Below are 26,000 nucleotides of genomic sequence, written 5' to 3'. Positions count from 1 at the left end.
GCTTCAATAATTCATTGAGCTAAATGCTAAAATACGAGTCTCCAAAAAAAAATTAGGAAGTAGTTACACGAAGCACTTGAACAGTCATGGATGGTTAAAAAGACGAACTCTGAAGTATGGGACTGTGTGTCATTGTTTTCTCATGTTCTCTATTTTCCACATTTTTAAAATTAGCATTACTTCTGGTGATGAATGTAATACACATGTGCGTATTATTAAGTATAGATTCATGTAAATATGCATAGAGTAAGGTGTCATTCACACGAAAATCTACCATTTTATGCCATGTCGATGTGAAAAAGGACAAAGTTAGGACAGCATGTTATTGAGAAGCCAGAATTTCAGTGTGAGCTTCGTACAGGAGGGCATATGGTGCCAACTGAGAACAGCCCATAGAGACCCCTGCCACTGGCTGCCTCTCCCCTGCCCCTGGCTGCCTCTCCCCTGCCCCTAGCTGCTTCTCCTCTGCCCCTGGCTGTCTCTCCTCTGCCCCTGACTGTCTCTCCCCTGCCTGAATCTGCCGCTCTCCTGCCCCTGACTGCCTCTTCCCTGCCCCTGGCTGCCTCTCCCCTGCCCCTAGCTGCTTCTCCTCTGCCCCTGGCTGTCTCTCCTCTGCCCCTGGCTGACTCTCCCCTGCCTGAATCTGCCTCTCCCCTGCCCCTGGCTGCCTCTCCCCTGCCCCTGGCTACCGCTCTCCTGCCCCTGGCTGCCTCTCCCCTGCCCATGATTGTCACTCTTGGCTGGTGTGGATCACCAGTTACTGAGCAGTCGGGCCCAACCCGGGTCTGGATCGATGCAGAGCGGCAGCCGGGAGACCGGGCACAGTGACTCTGTCCCTGACTTCCACAGCCATCTTCACCTCCATCTGGTGTGGGCCCAGGCAGACACACACCTGACACAGTGCCCGAGAGCTTGCCCGTCCCCTGCTGGGCTCCATCCACCAACAGGCCTTTCCTGCTTTCTCTTCTGGGTTGGCTTTAGGTTTATAGCGTGGTTGTGAGGGCAGTGTTCCCATACCCCCTGCTTCTTGCCTTCGGTGGTAGGTCCGTCACAGCTAATGAGCCTGTATATCAGTGTGTTATTATTAAACTCAAGTTTGTGCTGTCTTCAGATGTCCTTCCCATGCGGACTCCCACGTGGCATCTGGCGGGCTTGTCTCCTCGGGCTGCTCTCAGCAGAGCAGTCTCTCAGACTGTCCTACTTCGCGATGACCTTGACAGTCGTGCAGGAGGACTGGCCAACTGCTTTGTAGGACATGACTCAGCGGGGTTGGCTGGTGCTTTTCTCCCAGTGAGCTGAGGCCACGGGGCTTGGAGCAGAGCAGGGAGTCAAGTGCCCTTCTCATCGCATCATGTCCGGAGCACACCCTGTCACCATCGCTTAGCCCCGCTGAGCTGGGCAGGACCTTGAGGCCTTGGAGCGTGTGCCTTGTGCGTAGGTTAGCCTCGGCACAGCACGTGCCCACAGGGTCATCCGGCGCCTGGGGGGACAGCCTGGTACGGGGACGGCCTCCTCTCTGAGTGACACTGCTGTGTCCTCCGGCTCCTCATACGCAGTGATCCGGGGCGATGGTTCAGCCTGATGCTTTCCCTGACCAGCGCCTTCACCCTGCAAGCTTTAAAAGCAAACTAACCGAGAGGCACAAAGCAAACAGCTGGCTGAGGAGACTTGTGGCCTGAGCCTTGAACCATCCATTCCTTACACCTAAATGAGCAGCATGGGCTCTGCCTCAGGGCTCTCGTGTGTGTGTGTCTGTGTGACTGTGTGTCTCTGTGTGTGTCTCTGTGCATCTGTGTGCGTGTGCCTCTGTGTGTGTGTCTCTGTGTGCCTGTGTGTATGTGTGCCTGTGTGTGTGTGTGTGTGTGTGTGTGTGTGTGTGTGTGTGTTAGCTACCAGCTGCACCTGCAACACAGTTTGTGCTTTGGTTCTGCAGCACAGATTGAGCTGCTCTAAGCACCAGGCACCCTCCCTGTGCCCCCCGGTCCTGGGACCCTCATGGTGAATACGCCGGGTCTGGCGGTTTGCTGCCCCCGGTCCAGGGTCCCGTGCAGTGAATGCATGGGTCTGGCGGTTTGCTGCCCCCGGTCCAGGGTCCCGTGCAGTGAATGCATGGGTCTGGCGGTTTGCTGCCCCCGGTCCAGGGTCCCGCGCGGTGAGTACACAGGTCTGGCAGAGTTGGGCTGCTGAGCGCTTGCTGAGGTAGACAGCCTCTGGTGAAGCCATTTTTGCATATCAGGAGATTGAGTGCACAGAGTGCAGCCAAAACACCAGAGGACTTGGAAAGACAATAAATCTGCACCTCGAGTATTCCTTTAAACTCTGTAACCTAGGAGCAGTGTCCTTGTTTTCGTGGAAGAATATTCACTGTCCTTCACATACACTCACCATTGAAAACACCATTGAAGTCACAGGTTTTGCCTTCCAGATGGACAACTAAGACGGTTGCAAGTGCTCTGAGCTGGTAATGTTGTGACAAAATCCTGACTCTCTACAAACATTTCATTCTGAGCAGTATTAAATATTTCCCTCTGTTCCCCACATTGTTTTTGCTTGAGCGTTTTAAAGGCAAGCCCAGGGAACATGTCGTTTCATTGGTAAGTGATTCCGTGTGCAGCTCTGAAAGCCAGCGTTGCAGCTAGCAGAGTTAATAATAATCTTTAATATCATCTGATACTCCATCCATATTTCCCTAATTGTCTAAAACAATGAGATTTTACACTTGATTTGCTTCAATAAGGAGCCGAACAAATTCTGTTACATTATATTGGTTGTTTCATCTTTTATTATTATTTTATCATTTAAATTTTTTTAAAATCTGTTTGAGAGGCAGACTGAGAGAGAAGCACACAGAATATCCATCTCCTGGTTCACTCCCCAAATGGCTACAACCAGCAGGGCTGCTTTAGGGCAAAGCGAGAGCTGGGAACTGGATCCAGGTCCCCCGTGTGGGGAGCAGAAACCCAAGGTGGTTCCAGGTCCCCCATGTAAGCAGCAGAAAGCCAAGGTGGATCCAGGTCCCCCGTGTGGAGAGCAGAAACCCAAGGCAGATCCAGGTCCCCCGGGTCGGGAGCAGAAAGCCAAGGCGGATCCAGGTCCCCCGTGTGGAGAGCAGAAACCCAAGGTGGATCCAGGTCCCCCTGTGTGGAGAACAGAAACCCAAGGTGGATCCAGGTCCCCTATGTGGGGAGCAGAAACCCAAGGTGGATCCAGGTCCCCTGTGTAAGCAGCAGAAACCCAAGGTGGATCCAGGTCCCCCGTGTGGGGAGCAGAAACCCAAGGGCTTGGCTTGTCACTGCCGCCTCCCCAGATCTGCGCTGGCAGGAGGGTGGAGTCAGGGCGTTGAACCCCGGTGCTCCAACACGAGGTGCCCGCTTCTGAGCCCAGGTCTTAACCTCAGGGTGACAGCTGCACCCATGACATCACCTAGTCAACGGAGGCTCCCACCTGCCGGTCCCTCTCCTGTGCGGCCAGGGCGTGAATTTTGATTTATCCCAGAGAATTGTATGACGTCCTAGAGTTGGGTCATGATGTTCCGTTTCTTTTCCTTTGTTTCCTAGGCGTTGGTTGTGATTTTCATTCGGTTACTGGCTTTGTTTACTTTCTTAAGGAGTAAGTGTGCGTGAACAGCATGTAAATACACCTTGGGTGTTGTTGTGCGTTTCTGCCACATCCCCCAAGGAGTCACTTTTCCTTCCTTGGTTAACTTTGTTTCCTTTTTGCTTATTTAAAGAGAGAGAGATCTATCCACCGATTCACTCCCCAAATGGCCACAACTCACAGGGCAGGACAGGCTGAAGCCAGGAGCCAGGCGCTCCATCCAGCTCTCCCACATGGACCATCTTCCACTGCCTTCTCAGGCGCCTTAACAGGAAGCTGGATTGGAAGTGGAGTAGCTAGGATTCAAACCAGCCTCTCTGTACGTAGTGCTAGCGTGGAAGGCCATGGGTTACTCATCAACCTCCACCTTGGGTTGCCTTTATTTGATAACATGGATTTTTTTCATTAGAAAAATGCTTGTAATACATTTGCAGAGCTTGAAACCACCAGTTTTTAAGCTGACAGAGTGTGGTGGAGTGAGTAAGCCCTTGCAGATGCTGGGCCCTGCAGCTCCAAGGGAGCCGGGCTTGCAGCACTGAGTGGCCAGGGTGGGTGAGCAGCGCTGTGGGGCCTTGGCTGGGAGGGGGGGACCTTGGGACTGTGATGGTTCCTTTACCAGGGGATTCGTGCACGGTGCAGCCTGAGACGGCCTGGTGAGGTCCTGCTGGCAGGTGAATCTTTAAAGGGATCTGGCTTATTGATCGGCAGGAACAGACGTGGCGATTCAATCTTAGCCCTTTTGCAGCTTGCTGTTCCAGGGCTGGGAAAGAGCACTTTTCGAGAGGTTTCAGGGTACAAAGCAGGTGGCTGTGACATGGATCGGGCTCAGTTATATTAGCTTTCAGTTTAATCTCCCTTCCTGCCCAATCTCTTCTAGTAAGGGAGGAAGGAAAAAGAATCGAGAATTCTGTGGTAGTCACCCAGAGGCTGCCAAGCCCCAGGTTGCAGGGTGGGCTAAGAGACCCTGTTGTCTAATCGCTCCGGAAAGCAGGCCCTGTTCTCGGGTCAGGGTCTGTCAGAGTCTCCCGCAGGGTGACCGTCAGCCAAGGTCAGCTGGACGGCCTCTGGCGGCCCAGGGGCGTCTGAGGCCCCTCCTCCCTGTGCTTGATCTGCCAGCTGGTCACTGCAGCCCACCTTTGGCTGGTTGCTTGTTGCCATGGTTGCCAGTGCGGCCTCACCTGCTGATGCGAGAGTTGACTCACAGGCGCTGGGGACGACTGGGGGGTGCCGAGTATCCCCTCACTTAGGACCCCACGAGGCACAGGGGACACTCCCAAGTGGCAGTAGCCATGGCATAAGCTTCAACGGGGGGCTGTTTACCAGGCGTGGACGAAGGGAGACCGTAGCTCCACCCTTGGTGAGCGAGACCCACATTGTGTAGCCAAACGTCAAGAGACCTGGGCGAGCAGGACAGGAAGTTGGAAGGATGAGGTGGCGGTCCTAGGCAGACCTCCCGCAGGAAGCCGTGGTTCGGGGCTCTGGGCAGCTGGTGGAGCCCGGTCCTGGTGGGCGAGGCAGCTGCCCAGCCCTGCCTGGGGGTGTTATTTGAGGTACTATGCCATACTGTTTTTCCATGGTGGCTTATATGCCATTTTACACTTTCACCAATAGTGCACAGGGCTTTTGATGTCCGCACATTCTCTTCAGTATTGATATCTATGATGCTCGGTCTGCTTGCTCTTTGTTTCTAGTAACCACCCCGATGGATGTGAATGGCATGTCACTGCTTTTCACGTGTTCCCATTTTAAAAAAAGGATATTTTCACATTTAAAAGGTAGAGTCACACAGAAAGAGATCTTCTATCTGTTGGTTCACTACCACCGCTGTCACTGTCACCGTCACTGTCCCTGTCACTGTCACTACCACCACTGTCTCTGTCACCGTCACTGTCGCTACCACCGCTGTCACTGTCACCGTCACTGTCCCTCCTACCGCCACCACTGTCCCTGCTATCGCCACCACTGTCCTACAAAGGTACATGGCAGCAGGAGCTAAGCCACTGCTGCAGCCGGCAGCCTAGAACTCCACACAAGCTCTCCCAGGGCCTCGAGCATTTTAGCAACATCTGCTGTTTCCCGCAGTTCATGTTAGCAGGAGGATGGGTCGTAGCTGGGAGCCAGCAGCAAGCCACGATGTGCAATGGGGGTGGCCAGGCGAAACCTTTGACCATACCTTTGCCTACTCTGCCCCCATTAAGGAAGATTCAGGCAGAATCAAGCCAAGTGGTGTCCATCTTCTCCTGTGTGTCAGTCAACTTCAGAATGAAAGCATGTGCTATGGGCGCTGGCCTTGGCATGGAGAGGCGCTGCCTTCTGCCCAGGGTGTCCAGGCCCGGGAGGGAAGGTGCTTGCCTGCTCTACGGTCAGTCTCAGCCACAGGCCTGGCAACATCACAGCTGGCTGCTGGGTGCTCTCTGCAATGTCTCCGGTTGCAGTATAAAGAGGGACGGTGCTGAAGTGGCCCATGTCACCAGGGAGGCGCACGCTGGTCTTCAGGAAAGACGAGGGAAAGGGATCCTTACACTCGTGTCGTTGGGAGTGAGAACGTGGAAGTGCCTAGCGGGGGTTAGACTTCCCGGAGAGCTGCTCTGGGATGCAGCCTCACTTGGAATGATTGAGAAGATCCGGTGGTCACAGTCCAGCTGGCATCAGGCTGTTGGATTTGCAGAAGAGTGTCCCTGCCCCCACGTCACCTGAGAATGCAGTGTGGGCATCATTGGCATTGAGGAGGGAACTGCCTGGTTGCCGGGAGTCAGGGCCAGAAGTCACACGGGGGAGGACTCCCCGTTTCCAAGCCTGCTGGGCGAGAGCCCGTTCGGGTGGCAGAGCTTCTCCTGTGCTGGAAGGCAGGCTGGTGCGTCCTCAGCGAGCTGCGCGGTTGTGCTGTGCCTCTGCAGCCAGAGCCGCGCGGCCGTGTGGCTGCCCATCTGTCTTGATGACGTTCGTTTCCTCTTTTATTAAAATGTTAATGAATAGCGTTTTATGTATCACTCGGGGACATGTGCAGTATCCTCTTCTGGGGGACAGATCTGCAATCTGCCTAACATGAGCGCCGGCAGAATCTCCCCCGCCACGTGTTAGACGCAGGAGTCGCCGACGCAGCTTGAGCCACAGCATCCCTCCCTCCACCTGGCAGCAGCCTGAGGGATCTGAGAAATGCTGGACTTGGGGTGAGGAGCCCCAGGTTCCACGTCGTCAGGCCTGCAAACCACTAGCCGTGTGACCAGGCGCCTCTCCACTGGCCAGCAGGAAGGTGGCTGCGGGGACGCACTTGTGTTCGCGCATCGCCCTTCTCCTTACGCTGTGTGGGTTTGATTCCATCTCGCTCTTCCTTTCAGACTCCCCGTGGAAAGTGCACCTGTCCAACGTCAGCCCCGAGATGACCAGCGTCACCGTGAGCGGCCTGACCCCGGCCCGCACCTACCAGTTCAGGGTGTGTGCGGTGAACCAAGTGGGCAAAGGGCAGTACAGCGCAGAGACAAGCAGGTGCGTGGACGTGGATGCCCCACTCCGTGCTGTGCTGGGGGGGCCACACGGCCTGGCTCACACTGGCACTGCAAAGGGTTGGAAGCAGTGGATCGTGTGCAGGGATCCTGGCGCGAACATGAGCAGGGAGTTGTCCCAGAGAGGGAGCGCTCCCTTGGATGCTGGGCAAGCTGGACTCTCCCGGAGAGCGCTGGCTGTCCTGCACAGCTTGTTTCTGATGGCACTGTCCGCCCTAATTACGTGGGAAATTAGGAGCCTCCACATTTTCCGTGCCCTCTCCCTAACCTGACCCCAGCACAGGGGGCTGCTTTGGGCGCCGTCTCGCAGGGCGTTGTCAGGGAGCCCTGAGAGGTCTGTGGCCGCAGACTGCTGCCTTCCCGCCGGGCTGCAGCTCCCCTGCCTGGGAGGGCCACTTCTAAGGCTGGAACGGAGTGTGACATGGCAGGCGGCGCCAGCTCCCTGCAGCCCGCCCTCCCCACCAACCTGAGTGCTTGATGACTGGGCCAGAAAGGAGTTGAGATCTTAAGGACGTCTTCCAATATGTGGGAGGTTGATGTGAGCAAAGCAGAAGAAGCTGAAGAGAAGCCTTGGGCTGGAGGCCTCAGGCCGGCTCCCTCGGGCTCGTCGCCTTGGCATGGAGCCACCCTCCCACGTCATGGAGCCACCCTCCCACGTCTTCCTGTGGCTTGCTAAGCTGAGTGTGGGCTGCCCTGATTTGTCCTGTCTCGCCCTGTGCCTTCAGCCGGATCGGCCATGTGCTGTGCTTTTCCTGTCACCGGTTGTCCCAGATAGCCAGGAGTGAGGTCCGCGAGGATGGGGAGGGCTGTCCCCTGTGTGGCGCTCACCTCTCCCCCTTTCCCCCGCGCGTTTAGGTTGATGTTACCTGAGGAACCACCCAGTGCTCCCCCGAAGAACATCGTGGCCAGTGGGCGCACCAACCAGTCCATCATGGTCCAGTGGCAGCCGCCCCCGGAAACAGAGCACAACGGGGTGCTGCGTGGGTACATCCTCAGGCAAGTGGCTGCTGCGTCCAGACGGTCCGGCGGAGCAGAGCTGCACGCCGCATGTGTACAGGAGCCAGGGTCCCGGGGTGAGGTCCCAGGGACCAGCGAGCCTGAGCCGCTGTGGGCAGCCCTACGAACCGCACCAGTGGCTGCGTGTGGGCAGGAGAATGGAAGGGGTGTTGGCAGCTGGCAGCAGGGGCTGCTGTTCAGATCTCGAATCTCCCGTAATCCCTTTGAGCGTTTTTAGTAGGGCCACGCATTATTAAATGTAAGAATTTCACGCTAACACTGATGAATGGGATTTAGTTAGCAGCTAATTGTAGCCATACTATCATGCTGCTCAGGGCTGCCAGATCTGCTCGTATTTCAAGGAAATCCAAAAATGTACACACAGTTTTTTCAGTTTCTAGGTGTTGGAAATGAAACGGAAACATTTTGAAGCATTGGGAGTCAGCCCAGTGTCCGCATCTGAGGGTCCGATGTGGCTCCCCGCCTTAAAGGGACAGGCAGGCTCCTAGACATACTTGGAGTTAGATGAGAACTTGGCCCGTGATCCAGGGGAGAAATCTTTGCCAAACAACCGCTGATTTTAAAATTGCACCGAATGGGATAATTGCAACGGTTTGTTGACATAAGTAAAAAAGAAAACAGTGCAGCAGTCAATAGAAGCCGGTAATTAGCAGGTCTTTGAATAGATTGTCCTCCCCTGGATGTATTGGTTAATTTTATCAGCGTTTCTGGGACAAGAACCGCAGGTGGCCCTTAGCCCCTCCTTCCGCATGCCTCCCCCGGGCTCGGTCTGTTTATGAAGGACTTGCCTAACAAAGGTCTTCAGAGAGCAGATCTAGTTTCTTGGAAAAATGAAAGAAATTGGGAGAGTGTTGCTCCTTTAACCCCATTATCTTAGTGTGCAGAGGGCACCTCATTGCCCACATGTTTGTGTAATCATCCATGTGCCTGTCATTGCCCGTCACAGCAGTCACTCCTCACGTAGCTCCTGCAAGGGTCAGGCTCTGTCCGTCTAAGGCAGGTCATTATCTGCCTGATGTGCTCTAAGTCCCTGAAGCCATTCCTTTGTTTGTTTGCTTATGTGTGAGGGAAAGCAAGCCACTCCCATCAGCAAATACCCAGGACATCCAGGCTGGAGCCATCAAGGGAGCCAGGAGCGCAGGCCAGATCTCCCGCGTGAGCCCTCACTGCTGCTGCGCAGGGCCAGCATCGCCGGAGGCTGGAGCCAGGCCAGGACTGAGCTCAGACACTCCCTAGCACACACTGACCGCCCCCTCAACCGTGTGGCAGCCACTAGGCGAAATGCCCACACCAGAGGCGGTTTGGACAGGCCACCTCTGGGGTACTCCAGGAGCTGTGACCCCTTTCATGACCATGCCCCAGCTGCCCTTCTCTGTGTAACGGAAGGGCCGGGGAGAGGTTGGGATTCTGCCCTCTGTGGGCTCTGGTTGTGGGGCAGGTCACAGGTACACTGTCCTCACCCCCCAAGGGTCAGCCCCCAGCACCCCCCACTTCCGGGCCTGAGGTGGCTGTCCTTTCCCTGCGGCTCGCCCCTCCCTGCCTTCAGCTTCCTGGTGCCACTCAGCAGTGAATGCAAGCCATGGGCACCCTCTCTGGCCAGCCCCTCCTCGGCGCCCCAGGGCCTTTCCCCAGCACAGGGAGGCCAAGTGTCCCCAGGTGGGCGCTGTCAAGAAGGACTTTAAAAGTCCTGGGCAGAGCCGGGCTGTGGGCACTGAGCTGAATAATTAAATCCTGCTGATGGCAGGAGGCCACGGTAGCAACTGCGCGCCTCTCTGTTCCGTGGGTTTCCCGCTATGCAGAGGATTTTCTCTGGTGGTGTCAGTAGAGCTTGCACAGAAAGGGTGTCGTATGTGCAGGGCTTAAACCAAGAAAGCCCTACACAAGGGCACACCGGCCAGGGCCTGCGAATACCGGAGTTTTCAGAAATTAAAGGCCCGTGCCAAAATAAATTTGCTTGTGAACAATCAATCCCCAGGCCTGCACATCAGCTCTGTGCGCCACCCTGCGTCCCCCAGGGCACTGTCTCCCTGTCACATCCCAGGCACAACGCACGGGAGAGCACGTGGGAACGGTTCTCCCCCGCCTCTGGCCGTAGGAAGTGGCTGCGATGCTTGCGCAGTAATAAAATATTTATAATAATGGGCAGGGTGTTTCTGTGAGAGGACCACAGGGTTGTGCCCTCTAAGTCTCCTGCTGGTGGAGAGCGTCTCCCAGGCAACACCCCATCTCGGGGAGGATGCTGCCACGCCTGTGTTGCGGCCTGACCTCCTCAGACGGCCTGTGGCCAGCACGACAGGCCCTGGCAGAGGGGCCCAGGCTGCCCACCCCGGAAGCAGCTGCCTTCCGGTTTGCACACGGGAAATCTGCCGTTTGTCCCTGACCACCGCAGAGGCTCTGGCCTCAGCGGCTTCGCTGGTCCCCACGCAGAGCCACCTCCTACCTGCCGCTTGCTGGAAGAGCCGCGTCCTCTGTGTCTGCCACGTCCATTGTGGACCGGGTTCCTGCAACAACCCTGCGAAGTGCCAGTGTTGTCATTCCTGCTCTCAACGGCAGAAACCAGGGCTCGGGGAACTGCAGAATGTTCCCAAGACCACCCAGTTCCGGTGTGGTTGGGGGGAACCCCCGTGGTGCCGGTTCTGGGCTTCTCCCTGGAATGTGGGTTACGGTGTGAGAGGCCCAAGGGGGGAGCCTGCTAGGAGGTCGTGCTCACGATGACCGGTGACAGCAGGTCTTGGCCTGGCCACCCTTGTCTCTGACCTTGGTGGGCAGCCAGTTCTCAGCCTGACAGTGTCTGTGGTGTTTGTTCGAAAAGCCTTCTTGTGTTTTGCTCCCGTGGGCCCTTGCCTCCGGGACCTTCCTGCAGCGTCGGTGACCGGCGCAGCTGCTGTGAGCCTTGCAGGCAGGAGCATAAAGTATGCCCTGCCAGTAGCTGCCAAGATCCGACGGACTGTAAAGTGGAAATGTGGCTTGAGAACCCAAATTTTATTTTTGCCAATCACAGAACGGCCATCTCCCTTCCCACACACATTAACTGGGTCCCCGAGGCAGAGGAGGCTGGGGGTCCTCCCGGGATGGCCCTAGCTGGTCCCCGAGGCAGAGGAGGATGCGGGGCCTCACGGGATGGCCCTAGCTGGGCACGAGGCAGAGGAGGTTGGGGTCCTCACGGGATGGCCCTAGCCAGGCCTGGGTAGAGGAGGCTGGGGGCCCTCACGGGATGGCCCTAGCCAGGCCTGGGTAGAGGAGGCTGGGGGTCCTCACGGGATGGCCCTAGCTGGGTCCCTGAGGCAGAGGAGGCTGGGGGTCCTCACGGGATGGCCCTAGCTGGGCACGAGGCAGAGGAGGCTGCAGGGCCTCACGGGATGGCCCTAGCCAGGCCTGGGTAGAGGAGGCTGCGGGGCCTCACGGGATGGCCCTAGCTGGGTCCCCGAGGCAGAGGAGGCTGGGGGTCCTCACGGGATGGCCCTAGCCAGGCCTGAGGCAGAGGAGGCTGCGGGGCCCTCACGGGATGGCCCTAGCCAGGCCTGGGTAGAGGAGGCTGGGGGCCCTCACGGGATGGTCCTAGCCAGGCCTGGGTAGAGGAGGCTGGGGGTTCTCACCGGATGGCCCTAGCCAGGCCTGGGTAGAGGAGGCTGCAGGCCCTCACGGGATGGCCCTAGCTGGGCACGAGGCAGAGGAGGCTGCGGGGCCTTCTTGCTGTCGAGGTGCTGCTGTCCTCTGCCAGGCATCGTCTTTCTCGTACCGGGGACAAAGGAGTATTGTCAAAAAGTCCTGGTTTCAGGGAAGAAACTTTTTCTCCTTCTTATCTTACTTGAAGACTTCATTCTTTATACTTAAGGGCCTGAGTCTCGGCTTTCTTTCTTTCTTTCTTTCTTTCTCTCTTTCTTTCTTTCTTTCTTTCTGTCTTTCTTTCTTTCTGTCTTTCTTTCTTTTTAAGACTTATTTATTTTTATTGCCAAGTCAGATATACAGAGAGGAGGAGAGACAGAGAGGAAGATCTCCCATCCGTTGATTCACTCTCCAATGGTAACCTCACTGATGCCTGGGCCTGGGTGTCCAGCAGACCCCCCTCAGATCCCCTGGGACCTGGGGGTCCCATCGTCATCAGACACATCACTTACTGGTGCCACCCTGGCACTAGAGTCCCCATCCATCTTTCCCCTTTCCATTTCTTGTGCAAAGCCAAGATCCACCTCAAAAATGGAAATTGCAGCATGACAAGAAAGTGCCTGCTACTGGGTGCGTCCTTCGTTTGACATGGGGGCAGTCCAGAAACCTTGGTCAGTTAGCCGAGCCAGTCCAGTCCGTGAGCTTCATACACGGAACCATGGGAATCGCAGCCCGCGGGTCAGGATAACAGCCTGCGAGGGTTTCCAGCTGTGCGTTTTCCCAGTGCAGAGCTGGGCCCATCGCTGGTTTCCTAAGCACGGCTGTAAAGCAGGAGGATCCCACTGCCCAGTCACCCCCGCTGAGAGCTGTCTGCCGTCCTCAGCGTTGAACCGACGCTTTAGAAGCATCAGGAACATTCTACTCTAGTTCCCTGGCAAACCCAGACTTCCTCAGTGGTCACAGCGCCAGGTGCTCGGCAGCCCGTGTGCTGCCCACGACTCAGCTCCCCGCCCTGAAAGTGCTTCTCCAACTCCGTCACAGCGGCTGCCTGGTGGAACCTGCGTCTGGGGTCTGTGCACTTGCCAAAGTTGCTGTGCTTCTTAACTCACCCTTAAGGGCTTTAGCTTGACCACAGCGTGGTCCGTTCCCGAGTGAGCTCCGACGGCACCTTGCACGATGCCTGCGTTAGGCACGGGGTTGTCTGGGACTGACACTCCGCCCTGCTCCTGTTCAGAGGGGCCCCAGCCCCCGGCCCGCGTTGCTTCTGTCCCTCACGGCTTCCTTCCCTGGCAGGTACCGCCTGGCCGGCCTGCCTGGGGAGTACCAGCGGAGGAACATCACCAGCCCCGAGGTCAACTACTGCCTGCTCCGAGACCTCATCATCTGGACGCAGTATGAGATCCAGGTGGCCGCCTACAACAGCGCCGGGCTGGGCGTCTTCAGCAGGGCGGTGACCGAGTACACCTTGCAAGGAGGTAAGCCCGCGCCCGCCTGTGCGCGCCCGCGCCGGGCTGCGAGGCCCGTGTCACACAGTGGGACCCAGTGGAGCATGGTGGACATAAAAAGAGAAGTCGGTCCTCTAGGGAGCCTTGAGGGAAATCGCACATCTTTCCTTTCATCTCCCGCCTCCGCGAAGCCCAGCAGGCTGCGGCCGGGAACCAGCACTCTTCCGTCCGCCTTGCTCTCAGGGCAGGAGGTGTCTTCACACATCCCCTGGCCGGGGTCCGCTCCGCAAGAGTCTGCCGCGCGGGGTCTTTGCGAATGGAATCCCTGAACGTCGCGCCGGCCGCAGAGCTGGTCGTCCTGCTCTGGGCCATCCTGTGAATGTTTTTCCAAGGTTATTCAGCAATCTTGGTTTTAAACATGTAAATATCAGTATTGGTAAAGGAATTTGCAACTTGGTGCTTTTTTTTTCCTGCCTCTTCCCGTTGCACAGGCAATATGCTAGATCAATACAACTTTCCCCAGCTCCGGAGAAAACAATGTCCAGACAGAATGTCATAAAGCCAGTGGCTCTTAAATACATGTGCAAAGACCTTAGGCTTTTGACAGCATTTGGCTCGCGCTGTGTTGGCTGCAGGGCGCTGGGCGGGCGCTGGGCAGGCGCTGGGCGGGCGCTGGGCAGTGCTGTCCGGGTCTGCTTTTCGCTGCTGCAGCTCTCGGAGGCCACACTGGTCCCACAGCCGCTGCAGTCCTGGCCCGGGGAAGTAATTTTTCTACAAAATCTAAAATCCCTTTTCATTCCGCAATGTGTACCCTCTCCTGGTTCACAGGTGTGATTTTATTTGCTTAGGCGTTTTTATTGCTACCAGGCCTTGACCTTTTTCAAATGATAAGGTTTCTAAGTGCCCACTTCTCTCCCCAAATCGTGCCTGAGACCTAATGTTCCTTGATATTACATGCTGTTATTATCATCCCTTATTGATTGGCTGTCTGCTGTCATCTGCGAGTCCATAAATCCTGCTTTATAAATTAGGTGCAGTCAGTCCTGCTTGCGCAGTGCCTGGCAGAGCTGCTTAAAATGCAGGACAGCCAGGCAGGCCCCGTCCGTCTGCATGCTGTTCTCAACGATTCGTTTGAAAAGGAAGACGGCAAAGCCAGCGACTTTCCTGTCGGCTCTAATTAGTCTATTTCGTGCTAAAACAGCAATCCCTCAGACGGGCCTCGAGCGATGGCTGTTGCTCTTCCTGCCGCCTTGGTCGCCATCCCTGTGACTGCCTCCTTCAGTGCCACTGCAGCGGGCTCTCTCGCAGGGGGACGGGCTGCCAGTGAGGGGTCGAAGGCTGTGCCCAGGAGTGTGGGTTTGTGGAGTGTGCAGTGAAGGCGGGGGGAGCAGAAAAGAGCGGCAGGAGCTTGGAGGCCACGTAGTAAGCAGGTGCCGAGCCCCCGGTGCTGACGGTCGGCTGCGAGTGGGGCCGGAGATGGTGGCTGGGCACTGTGGGACAGCTCACGTGCATTTGTCAGACCCGTTAACGACACAGTTCCACAGGCGGGGCGCAGCCTCTTGTTCACATGGCTTCCAGCTCCTAGGGCAGACCGGGACCACTTTGGTTCCCAGCCGTGTGTGCACCAGCTCGCTCGGGTTGCGGGTTGCTCTCCAGTCCTCTGGAGACCCTCCCCAGCCTCCCCCAGTCCTCCCCAGCCGGCTCAGCAGCCCCTGGCACACTCGGCTTCTCGGGGGATTTGGGCACAGATGTTGCTGGGCTGGGGCAGGGCACAGCAGGGGCTCCGGCCTCTGTGCCAGCCCCAGAATTCTGGGTGGAGAAATGGCTGCACGCAGGGGGCTTCTCCTGTGGGCAGGGGAGGGGGAGTCGCTCCGTGGTTTTGGCTCATGCATGGACACTGGTGACGGTGTCCCTGTGTAGTGCTGCTGTCCGGTGCTGGCCCAGAGCCCAGGCTCCACACTCCCACGGCTGTCCCCATCAGCTGTCAGGGGCCTCCAGCTGGTAATTCCTGTCCTCACACCGGATGTTTGTGCTTGCGTGCTCGGAGCCCCTGGGTGTCGTGATGGCTGTGTCTGATCCTACTTCCAGAAAGTCCTGTGTGAAGACTTCCTGAGCACCGGCTCAGAAACCCCAGGCCCTGCCTGTGTGTGCTTCCCAAGCTGCATGTGCTGTGGGATGGCCAAGACCCCAGGAAATCCTCCCCTGAGCCCTTCATGCAGACCCTGACCCCGATGCCAGAGTGGCTGCTTGGCCTGCAGTTTCTCAGGCCTGAGGCAGCCCCTGAGACTTGTCCACCGTCCCCCTGAAACCTCTCGGCTTGCCTGCCCTGGCACACCTTTCCCCTGGGACAGGCCACAATACCAACACACTGCCTGAGCCAAGAACAGGAATGCTGCCGTTGGGGCTGGTCCGGGGCTTGGAGTCCCAACACTGGCTCTAAGAAGTGCTGTAGACCCCCCAAATCAAATGTACCCACCCGACACGAGGCGTGGCGGTGACTGGCGTCGGAGGGGAAGCAGGAGCTTGCTGCCAAGCAGTCAGGCAGCCCTCACTCACTTCCCAGTCTCCTGGAGGGCTGAGTAACGGCGCTCACACTCTGAAGCTGGGGCTCAGGGGTGCATGCTCAGCTCACATCCAGGCCCCGGCTGGTCTGCATTGCCAGGGGCCCTCTGTCCATGGCCAGGGATGCCGTGTTCTTGAGGGAATTGTGAGATAGGTAGGCGTGCCCTTTAGTCCGTCTGGGAGCCACGTGCAGGTGGAAGCTGCTTTGTGTGTCCCGGGGGCAGAAGCACTCCTCAGCATCATGGTGGTGTTTGCAGGGAGATGGGTGACCTCAGAGGCCCATGTCCACTGACCTGGTACGGCTGGCTACCTACCATGGAAGTAGGGCTGAGATGGGAGACGAGGACCTCGTGGTGTCCGCATCCAGGACCTTGCTGCGTGCCAGGCTGGGTGTGGGTATCTGGCTGTTATCAGGAGAGGCCACGCACTGGGGAGATTTGATGGTCCCCACTCATCCGTCCCAGCTCATCCTGCCAAGCCCCGAGACTTGGAATGAACAAAGCCCAGGCCAGCCCTGTCCTTGTCGTTGTCCCAGCCATGATTGAGGCGAGGGGGCGGCCACAGCAGGGACAGGGGTCCCACCAGGTCAGGAGGGAAAGCCCAGATGAGCTGCTTCTTAAACGATGTGACCAGCAGGTGACGGAAGAAGTGTGGGCACTGGGAGGGAGCACGAGCCCAGAGGGAGGTGGGGGTGGGAACAGCCGTGACTCCCACCAACAGCCCTTTGCGGGAGTCCGGCCAGGCCCAGCTCTGAGACTTGATCTGCTCTGTGCTGCAAGCACATCAGCTCTGCTAAGCCTCAGCTTTTCCCTTTGCAAGATTGTGGCGTTCGTATGTGTCCTGGCCACGCTATGCTTGGTTGTGACAAGGAAACAGGGCTGGACTGTTTCCTGGGAAGGCTGGACACCTGTAAGCAGCAGTGGCACTGTCCACGTGTGGGCCGCTTTCCCTGCCAGGCCGGCCGCCGCTGTCCCCTGCAGAGCCTTGCCCTCCTGGCAGCCTGGCACCCACATGTTCCACACTTCTTGTGCACGAGGTCAACCTTGGGGGCCTACAGTCCAGCCCAGGAGGTTCCACTCAGCGCTTGTTGCGCAAGGGTAAGGCCTGGGAGAGCTCGGCCTTGCTCCCACATGGCCACTCCTTTGCCCCTCGGCAGGGGTCCTGGGCGTGCTTGGAGGGTCTCCCCAACTCCCTCCAAGGATCCTCAAGTAGTTCATAGACACGGGGGTCTCTGCGAATGATACCCCCGCAGTGCCGCCTGGGGGAAGCAAGTTGCAGCTGTCCCTGCTGTTCAGGAATGGCTTCCAGCTGCTAGCAACAGACCCAAAATAACAGGAGCTTAAATGAAATCTGGGTGTTTTTTTTTCCTCTCCTCCGTAGAGCAGGAGGTGCAGCATCGCGGTGGCAGCTGTGGGGCCCACAAAGAATCCGACCCCTTTTTTCCATGTGCTTAGCAATCTTAGCATGTGCCTCCTGGTGGTAAGCTGGCTGCAGGACACCAGCTGTCACGTCTGGAAGCCAGGACAAAGTGCTCCATGGTCAGGTATGCCCCTCTTTGGGGAGCGTCCTTAGAGGTCCATCTGCAACTGGCTGTGGCTTACAGATGTCAGAATTCTCTGCGTTCTTTCTGCTCGACACACGACTGCATATTGTTAAGGAAGGAAGGGGTTGGACACGCTGGGCAGCTTCTGCTCGCTTCGGGAAGCGATCCCTGCTGAGGAGCCAGGCCCAGAGGCGCGTCAGCCTCCGGACAGGACACGGCCAGCAGCCTGTCCCAAGGCTGCTTTCCCAGGGCTGCTTCCGCACTGCCTCTGCTGGAATCAGCAGAAACTAAATCCAGGCTCCTGCGGGCCGTGCCTTCTGCCCACGCCTCCCATGGGCGCTGAGGCACCTGCCCTGCCCTTCACCCGCGGGGCTGTTCGGGCACTGGGGGCGTCTACGTGCACTTGAAGCGTCCCACAGCCATTAGCATTGATGGTGGAGAAGCCTAGGGGCTGATGGGTCCTTGAAGCTGAAAGGGGAATAATTAAAAGCCTGCACATTCGAGGGGAAGAGGACAACTCGTACAATTAATGATTTGTCAGCCTGATCTGGGAGATGATTGGAACACAAGGAAAACAGCCCAGCCGCCTGCTAGGGGATGGGAGAGCAGCAGGCAACGTGCCTCGTGGGGAGAAGGCCTCGGTGCAGCCTGCCTCGGCCCTTCCTCTCGGCCAGCGCCAGGCCCTGTGCACCCAGGGATGGAGCCAGGATCCATCTTGGCTGCAACGAGGCGACAGCGTCGGGATTCTGGGGACCGCCTTACCCTGCCGAAAGGTGGGCGTGGAGCTCATTAGCCTGCCCCCTCAAACAGAACGATGGCTGAGCAGTGCTGGCTCGGGTGGGGTGGGCGAGGGGCTCATGCTGGCGGGCCGTGCCATGCTGGCCGTGGCCCTGCCCCCTGCTTCCCAGAATGTGCCTTTCCTGCAGGGAAGCTGGGGAGGAAGTTGAGCTCGCAGTTCCTCTTCTGGGCTCACCGTGTGCAGGGCTGCCGCCTGGAGCCCCTTGACCACACTGTCACTCTGTCACACTGTGCCTTCCTTTCAGCCTGTCCATCCGTGAGCCGCCGGGGATGCATGGCTTGTCCACGCTGCTCGCAAGTGCTCGGCCTCCGCCTGCCCTTGGACACGTAGGGGTGGCTGGTAGGAGCTCTCCCTGCTCTGGCTTCAACCCCTAGAACCCATCATCAATCACATTTCATAGACTTTAGTGACATTGCCTTTGTGACTTTCAGTCCTCAAGACACTTGGAAGTGGACCGTGCTAGCATTTGTCAGGCCGTACACCCTGAACGCACCTGCTCTTGTGTGGTGTCCTGACTTTTTACACAGGACAGTAAGGCTCCCACACCAGCCCGGCTGAGTGAACCTTCCAACGGCCGGAAAAGCTATGACCTACATTTTTCATCTGCTTGGAAACTGCCTGCCAAAGTTTCATTATGAAATTGAAAATCACCTAAAATTTGCTGGAGAATTTCAGAATGCCCCCAGTCACCAATATACTTTTGGTTTCAAGCAGAAACAAGAAAAGGGAGCTTGAGTTTTGAGCTGTGCGCCACCCGACGCCCAGGGTGATGGGCAGCGGTGCCAGAGCCGTGGGGAGAGTCCTTCAGCCATTGCAGGCAGTGCTGAGTCACTTCCTGGGGCGCGAGGTCCCTTCTGCTTGGAAATCCTTCAGACCCCCATGAAGAGAGCGTGGGGTCCCCAGGCACAGGTGGCTGGGTCTCCATTCCCTTAGATGCTCAGACCAGCCCACGGGTGGACACTTCTTGTACCCGTGTGGTAAAGGCATCCATTAAGATATAGATGTTGATTTTTCTACAGAGTCTGTGGACAACGTATCCTATGAAGCATCCTTTTGAGCACGCTGAGATTTTAAGGGTTGTTCCCCCCTCCCTTATTTATTTATTTATCATTTTTCTTCTTATAACAGGTATATTTGCACTATCGTAATTTATTCTGGTCTCAGAACATTACCTTTTAATGAAAGAGAAATATTTCATATTTTGAAAGAAACATTTGGTTATCCACATTTCTGAAACATTAGTAAGAGCTTCTAAATGTTCACTGGGGCTTTGGAACGTTTGCTAAAGTAAGGATTATAAATGAACCCTGTGTTTGCAAGCTCCATTCTTATCTCCTCTTGGGAAATTCTCAATGTGGCATTAAATGACATTGCACGGAAGATTTGTTCCTCGGTCCCTAACACTGCCACCCTCAGGCTGTACCTACAGCTCCACCTAAAACACTAGGTAAAAGCTGAACAAAATAGCTTTGGGATGTTCCATTAGGCTTAATTTGGTCTGTTAGAACTTACCGGAAAGGAAAGGATGGGGAGCGAGCACGGCAAGGAGAAGCCACCGCAGCCCCGTGTGCGTGATGCTGTGCTGTGCACTTACGCTCGTTAGCTTATCTCATTCATCCTCTGTAGTCACGGGGTCGCATCGCAGTCGCTTTGTAAAGAGGGGAGAATGGAGCCACAGAGAGGGAACCAATTTTCGCGAGGCCGTGTAGCTGGAACCTGCTGGAATAGAAACCTAGCTGGGCTACCTCCCTGGCTGAGGGGGTTGCTTTCTTGGCTGTTTGATTCTGCATATATCGAGCATGGGTGTGCACTGCTCACGGATTTTCACTGCCATTTGCAGAGTGGGTGTGAAATGAGTCCCCTCTCTGGCGCTCACGTGGCAGGGGTCCGCAGGGCTGTGGGACATTCTTCTGCCTGCCGTGCACAATACAGAATCTGTTTTGCGTTGAAACCCAGCACACGCATGCAACTGAAACAAGCACTGCGTGGATAGCAGTCACCCTCACAGTGGACGAGGTCCTCTGATCCGTCACGTTGCTACAACGCTGTTTCATTTTTTCAAAAGTGCTGTTGTGGCTACCGAATCGATTCTCTGATCCACTAATGTGTTTGCGATTTACACTTTGAAACATCCTGAATTCTAGCAATATGGGATGTTTGGCTGACCTTGCTTTCACAGGCCCCCCGCAGGACTTAGGATTCACTGGGGTCAGTTTGGGAAGCCTGTCTCATATACCCTGCTGTCGAAGACAGAGCAGGCGTCTGGGTCCCGTGTGGACAGGAGCCACCGGCAGAGGCGCAGGGCTGACCGGGCCTGGAGGACGTAGAATAGGACTCTGTCTGCGGTGTGCATGGCCTCATGAGAAAAAGGATAATGGGGGATTTGCCCGTGGGCAGGCACAGCAAGGAAGGCCCACCCTCTGGGGCTATGACACTGTGGCATGGTTGGTGTCTCCTTCCTGCTGGCCTGGGAGCTCCCAGGACAGTGTCGCAGTTGGCCTTTCTGTATCTGGAATGTGAAATCCAAGCTCAGTGCATGACGCCATAAGCAAAGCATCCGTGGGTGGCTGATTCAAGCCGCAATGCTTGATGTTTCTATCCGGTGCTGGGCCCTGTTAATCTCCGCATTCTGCCTGGAACCCTGCCTTCTGCCCTGGTTCTCAGTGCTCAGAATCAGCTCTGAGGGCTGCCGGGCGTGGAGGAGCCCCTCTGTGTCGCGCCCACGTGTCTTACCGCCCAGCAATAAGACGCAGACGCGTGTGAAGTCTCCTGCGGTAAAATTTATTGTGCACACTAACATGAGGAAGGAAGCGTGAATCCCGGCAGGCTTCTACTCTTATGTGCTGTCTGGCCCCGCCTCCGCCGATGATAGGTCGGCGTCATGATTACGCAGGGTTCTGGGCGACTGGATTCGTCAGTCCCAGTGTTTACGTGCCTGCCGCGCCGCAGCTCACTGCGCATGCGCTAGGCGCCTGCGCAGTACAGTGAATGCTACGTGACTCTGCACCAAACACCAAGATGTGGCTTTTCTGGCCGGCGCCATTTTGGGTACGGCATGTAGCCAGTACATACAGATATGGCTGGCAACATCTCCCTCTTTCTTATACAATAGAAAAATAAGCTGGTATGGGCCTGTCTTAGGTTGTAGACTCAAGGCGCACGATCCGTCATAGGGAGGCTGCGTGGCTTGACGTAGTCCCTGTCTTAGACCGATAATTGTCTGGGTCTATCTTACCCGTCATGGGCTACAACCGCGGTGGTTGTAAAGAGCAATGTCTCGACAAGTTAGTTATAAGATTGACTACCCTCTCGCGTGCAATGGATAAGTCCTGCGAGGTGCAAGGGCTAGTCAGGTGCATTATGCATCATGCTCGAACTCAGTGCAATGCCATAATGACCTGAGGTGCAGGAGCCATGATGTCCATGCTCTTAACTAAGCCTGTTGAAGCATGCTCAACCATACCATGGGGGAGTCACCATACTGCATGGCTAGTAGGGCTTGATGTATTGTCACACAATCTCGCTGAGCGCGGTGTCTCAGACGACACAGGCAAAAAAGGCATAAGGCACAGCCTGCACACAAGAGCAGAATCAGCACAACCACTCCCACCCATTCCTTAATATGGGAAGTGATGTTCCAAATCCAAGTAGCCAGGGTTTCAGCAACAACAGGATCCACCCGTGTAGAATTAATCTGGACAATGGCAATTCTCAACTCCGACTGTAAAATATCAAATTCTCTCGTCCAATTTCCTAAAAGATAGGAAGAAAGCTGGCAAGAAAGATTAGCAGCCATTGAAACATTTTGAAAAGGAATATAAGTAACACATAAACCTTGACACTAAAATTCTCAGGAGACGCTTGAAAACAAAGCGTGTCCTGTAGGGAGAATAAAAAGTTACTCATATTCTCCTTAATATCATCATAAGGGAGAAAAGGCAAATCCAAAGAAGAAAAATCGAGGAAACACTCGGGCTGAGTGGGCGACCGGTAAGGGTCATGGAAAAACACTCAAAACTCCTCATCGTGGCTCAGCAATCACGATCCTCACAAGCGCCATACAGACCATTAGTTGCACCATCAGCTGTGTTTGCACTGGGCGGGGCACCATTGTCCTGTGGGATTGTAGGAGGAGTTTCTGATTGCGGGTCTGCATGAATCTTCCCCAAGTCAGATCCTCGTGCAAGCGCTCCAGCAGTTGCAGAAACGTCAGAAGGCGGTGATGGACAGGAACGAGTCAATCGAGCTGGAACCCAAACCGGAACTGGGGCGTCCTGTGGAAACACACAAATGGCTCCTCGAGCCTGCCTAATAACTGGGTCTGGGCCCTTCCATTTGGACTCCAGAACATCCTTCCACTTGACCCAAGATTGCTCTTGCGCCGTCTTGAGGGAATGACGATCTGCAGCACTGAGGCCTTTCTCATCCAGCTGTAAAAAATTGATGGTGAAGAGAGCCAGGGCTAGAGTGGCCCGAGGGCTCTGACTGGCGAGGCCAAGTGATTCCCAGGTGGTTTTTTGCTTTTGCAACAATTCCTTGATAGAGCGATGAGCACGTTCGATTATCCCCTGACCTTGTGGATTATAAGGGATGCCAGTCACTAATTTAACGCCCATCTTCATGCAAAAATCACGAAATTTGGCTGAAGTATAGGCGGGGCCATTATCAGTCTTAATACACTCAGGTTTACCCCATGCGGCCCATGCTTCTAAGCAATGTTGGATTACATGGATGGCCTTCTCCCCAGTTAGAACTGATGCAAAGAGCACACCAGAAAAGGAGTCCACGGATACATGAACAAATTGGTTCCTCCCAAAGGATGGGACGTGCGTCACATCCATCTGCCACAATTGATTGGGTCTCAATCCCCTAGGATTGACCCCCTCATGTGAAGCAGGTCTAAATTCGCAGCAGGCAGGGCAATCAAGAACTATCTGGCGCGCTTCCTTTCTAGTGATCCCAAATCGGAGTCTGAGGGTCTGGGCTGAAACATGAAATTGTGAATGAAACTGGCGGGCTTTCTCCCCTGAGGATGGTGGAGACACCATCATAATCATGATTTGGGTTCTGGTGGCGGCATCGGCAAGAGCATTCCCTCGAGCTAATGGCCCTGGTAAACCTGAATGAGCTCGGATATGGGTTATATAAAAGGGGTGGCTTCTATGCCAGATGGCCTGTTGAATTTGTTTAAAGAGATCCGCCACCGGGCCGGACCCTGAAATAGAGCCAGCGGCCTCCAAAACATTCACTGCATTAACTACATATTGAGAATCAGAAACAATATTCAAAGGTTCTAGAAAGGTTTGTAAGGCAAAAAGCACCATATGGCATTCAACCCTCTGAGGAGAAACCGTCGCAAAGGTCTTTTTTATCACAGTATCTCCGGCAACTAAGGCTCCGGCTCCTGTCGAGGAACCGTCAGTAAAAATTGTAAGAGCACCAGGGAGAGGACAGGCACTGGTTCTTATCGGAAAAACCACAGGATGTCACTGTAAAAATTGTAGTAATGGATGCCTTGGAAAATGATTATCAAAAATTCCCTGATAGATAAACATTAAGATGGACCACTCATTGCTACACCCACTCAGCACTTGTAATTGCTGAGCAGTATAGGGGACTATTATGCGGTCCGGATGACCCCCAAAATGAATTAAGGCTAATTTTAATCCTTTAAACACTATTGACGCGATCGCAGATGGATACCATTGAATAGACTTAATCTGAGAAACCTGAGAATGAATCCAAAGTAACGGGCCCTGTTGCCATAATACAGCAGTGGGGAAAACTTCTGTAGGCAATACACATAGCTCAAAAGGCTGATTTTGATCTAGGCGTACTAATTGAGCCTTTTCAATAGCTTCCTGGACTTTTATTATGACCTGCTGTGCCTCATGGGTGAGGGTTCGCCTGGAAGCGAGATCAGAATCGCCTTCAAGCAGAGCAAACAAAGGCCGTAACTCTTGAGAAGAGATCTTAAGGAAGGGTCGCAACCAATTAATATCCCCCACTAATTTCTGAAAATCATTCAAAGTTCGCAAATGAGAAATTTTGAGGCTTATCTTTTGAGGCTTAATATATGTTTCTGTAATTAAAGACCCTAAGAAGGCTTTCACCTGCTGCATTTGAACCTTCTCGGATGAAATTATAAGGCCATAATCCTGTAGAGCCCGCTTCAGATCAACGTAAATCTGTAACAACTGATCTTGCTCTTGAGTACAAATTAAAATATCGTCCATATAATGGACGACGCGGGCCGCTGGAAAACGATCTCGCAATGGTCAAAGGTCCTTTCCACGGCCTGCATTACGCGTGCCACAAAATCAGCAAAGGGCTCATCTGGCTCCTGCTTAACCTGTGTAATGCCCAGTTTCTCTTGCCCTTTAAGTGAAAGGGCCTTCCAAGCCTTTATAGCTGCAGTAGAGATCTGGGTATACACTGGCCATGGATATCTATTTTGATCATCAGAGTATTGGCCTTGTCCGGAAAGCATATTATAAGTCCAGGTCAAAGCATCACCGCCGCGCTGTTGGTTTGCCCGGGCGGTCTCAGCCAAAAGCTCTTGCTATAATCCCTTCCAATTTAGATATGATCCCATATTAGGGAGAACAGCCTTCACCACAAATTGCCAATCAGAGGGAGTCATATTCATTCCTCCCATACGTTCTAACAGGGACAAAGTGTAATTGGCATGAAGACCATATTGCTTTACAGACATGGCCAATTCTCGCACTAATGCTGCATCTACCTGTCTGTGAACTCTTTCCCTTTCTTCTTCTAAGACGGGGAACATATCTTGAAGTTCCCGGCGCGCGGCTGCATCGATGAAGGAAGAGCCGGCACCATAACTCATGGGCGGGGCAGATGGCGTCACAGGAGGAGGAGCCATTGATGAAATGGCTCCAGAGTCCTGAGGCCATGGGCCGCGCGTGGCCGGCGCAGTAGCACCGTCATTATCTTTCTTCTCCTTTTCTAATCCTTGTCTATTTCCTGCAGGTTTACGTTCTAAGCGCCTATCCCACTTATACCCTTCCTCAGCGTCGGAAGTCTCCGAACTTGATGAGGAAGATACTGCTTTAAGTTTCACCTTTATTTTTTGCTTCAAACCGGTTCTCCTCTCCCGCTCTGTTTCTGAGAGACTATCCTGGGCAGACTGAAGGGCTTCATCACTCTCTCTGACCGCTCCCTTATGCGGGGCATAAACCATCTGCAAAAATTTCACCAGAGAGACCTGTGCGCCCATGTCTATAACCAGAAGCGGCGGCTCATATACCTCCGATTTATGCTCCTAGTCACCCGAAAGTTCTCCCTCTCAGAGCTCCTTACCTGTTTTATGGCCGCAGTTCTGACTCCGTCCCGTTTTGAACGGGAGGCTCCCTCCAGGTCCCGGGTTCTTGGCACCAGTTGTCGCGCCCACGTGTCTTACCGCCCAGCAATAAGACGCAGACGCGTGTGAAGTCTCCTGCGGTAAAATTTATTGTGCACACTAACATGAGGAAGGAAGCGTGAATCCCGGCAGGCTTCTACTCTTATGTGCTGTCTGGCCCCGCCTCCGCCGATGATAGGTCGGCGTCATGATTACGCAGGGTTCTGGGCGACTGGATTCGTCAGTCCCAGTGTTTACGTGCCTGCCGCGCCGCAGCTCACTGCGCATGCGCTAGGCACCTGCGCAGTACAGTGAATGCTACGTGACTCTGCACCAAACACCAAGATGTGGCTTTTCTGGCCGGCGCCATTTTGGGTACGGCATGTAGCCAGTACATACAGATATGGCTGGCAACACCTCTGATGTCTGAAGCAGAGCCGCCTGGATGCCTCCCTCACCGCAGAGCCTGCTCGGGAAGGTGTCCCCAGCATGGTCCGTGCTGAGCGCAGCCCCAGGCCGTGACACCGGTCCTAAGTGTATTGGTGGTGTGCACGTGTGTGAGAGT

General features: G+C 55.2%; 1 protein-coding gene across 1 annotated transcript in view; it reads left to right on the top strand.

Annotated features, from left to right (window-relative positions):
• The window catches only part of SDK1 (sidekick cell adhesion molecule 1), a 516,271-nt gene that overhangs the window by 337,910 nt on the left and 152,361 nt on the right, over positions 1-26,000 (top strand). Inside the window, exons 15-17 of the mRNA XM_040989963.1 lie at positions 6,936-7,083; positions 7,956-8,096; positions 13,017-13,198. Coding sequence (XP_040845897.1) covers positions 6,936-7,083; positions 7,956-8,096; positions 13,017-13,198 — 471 coding nt within the window. The remainder of the gene's footprint in view (positions 1-6,935; positions 7,084-7,955; positions 8,097-13,016; positions 13,199-26,000) is intronic.

Source organism: Ochotona curzoniae, unplaced genomic scaffold, assembly GCF_017591425.1.
Source record: "Ochotona curzoniae isolate NIBS_2020 unplaced genomic scaffold, NIBS_Ocur_1.0 contig_54, whole genome shotgun sequence".
Classification (NCBI taxonomy): Eukaryota; Metazoa; Chordata; class Mammalia; order Lagomorpha; family Ochotonidae; genus Ochotona; species Ochotona curzoniae.
This window is presented reverse-complemented; position numbering and strand designations above follow the sequence as displayed.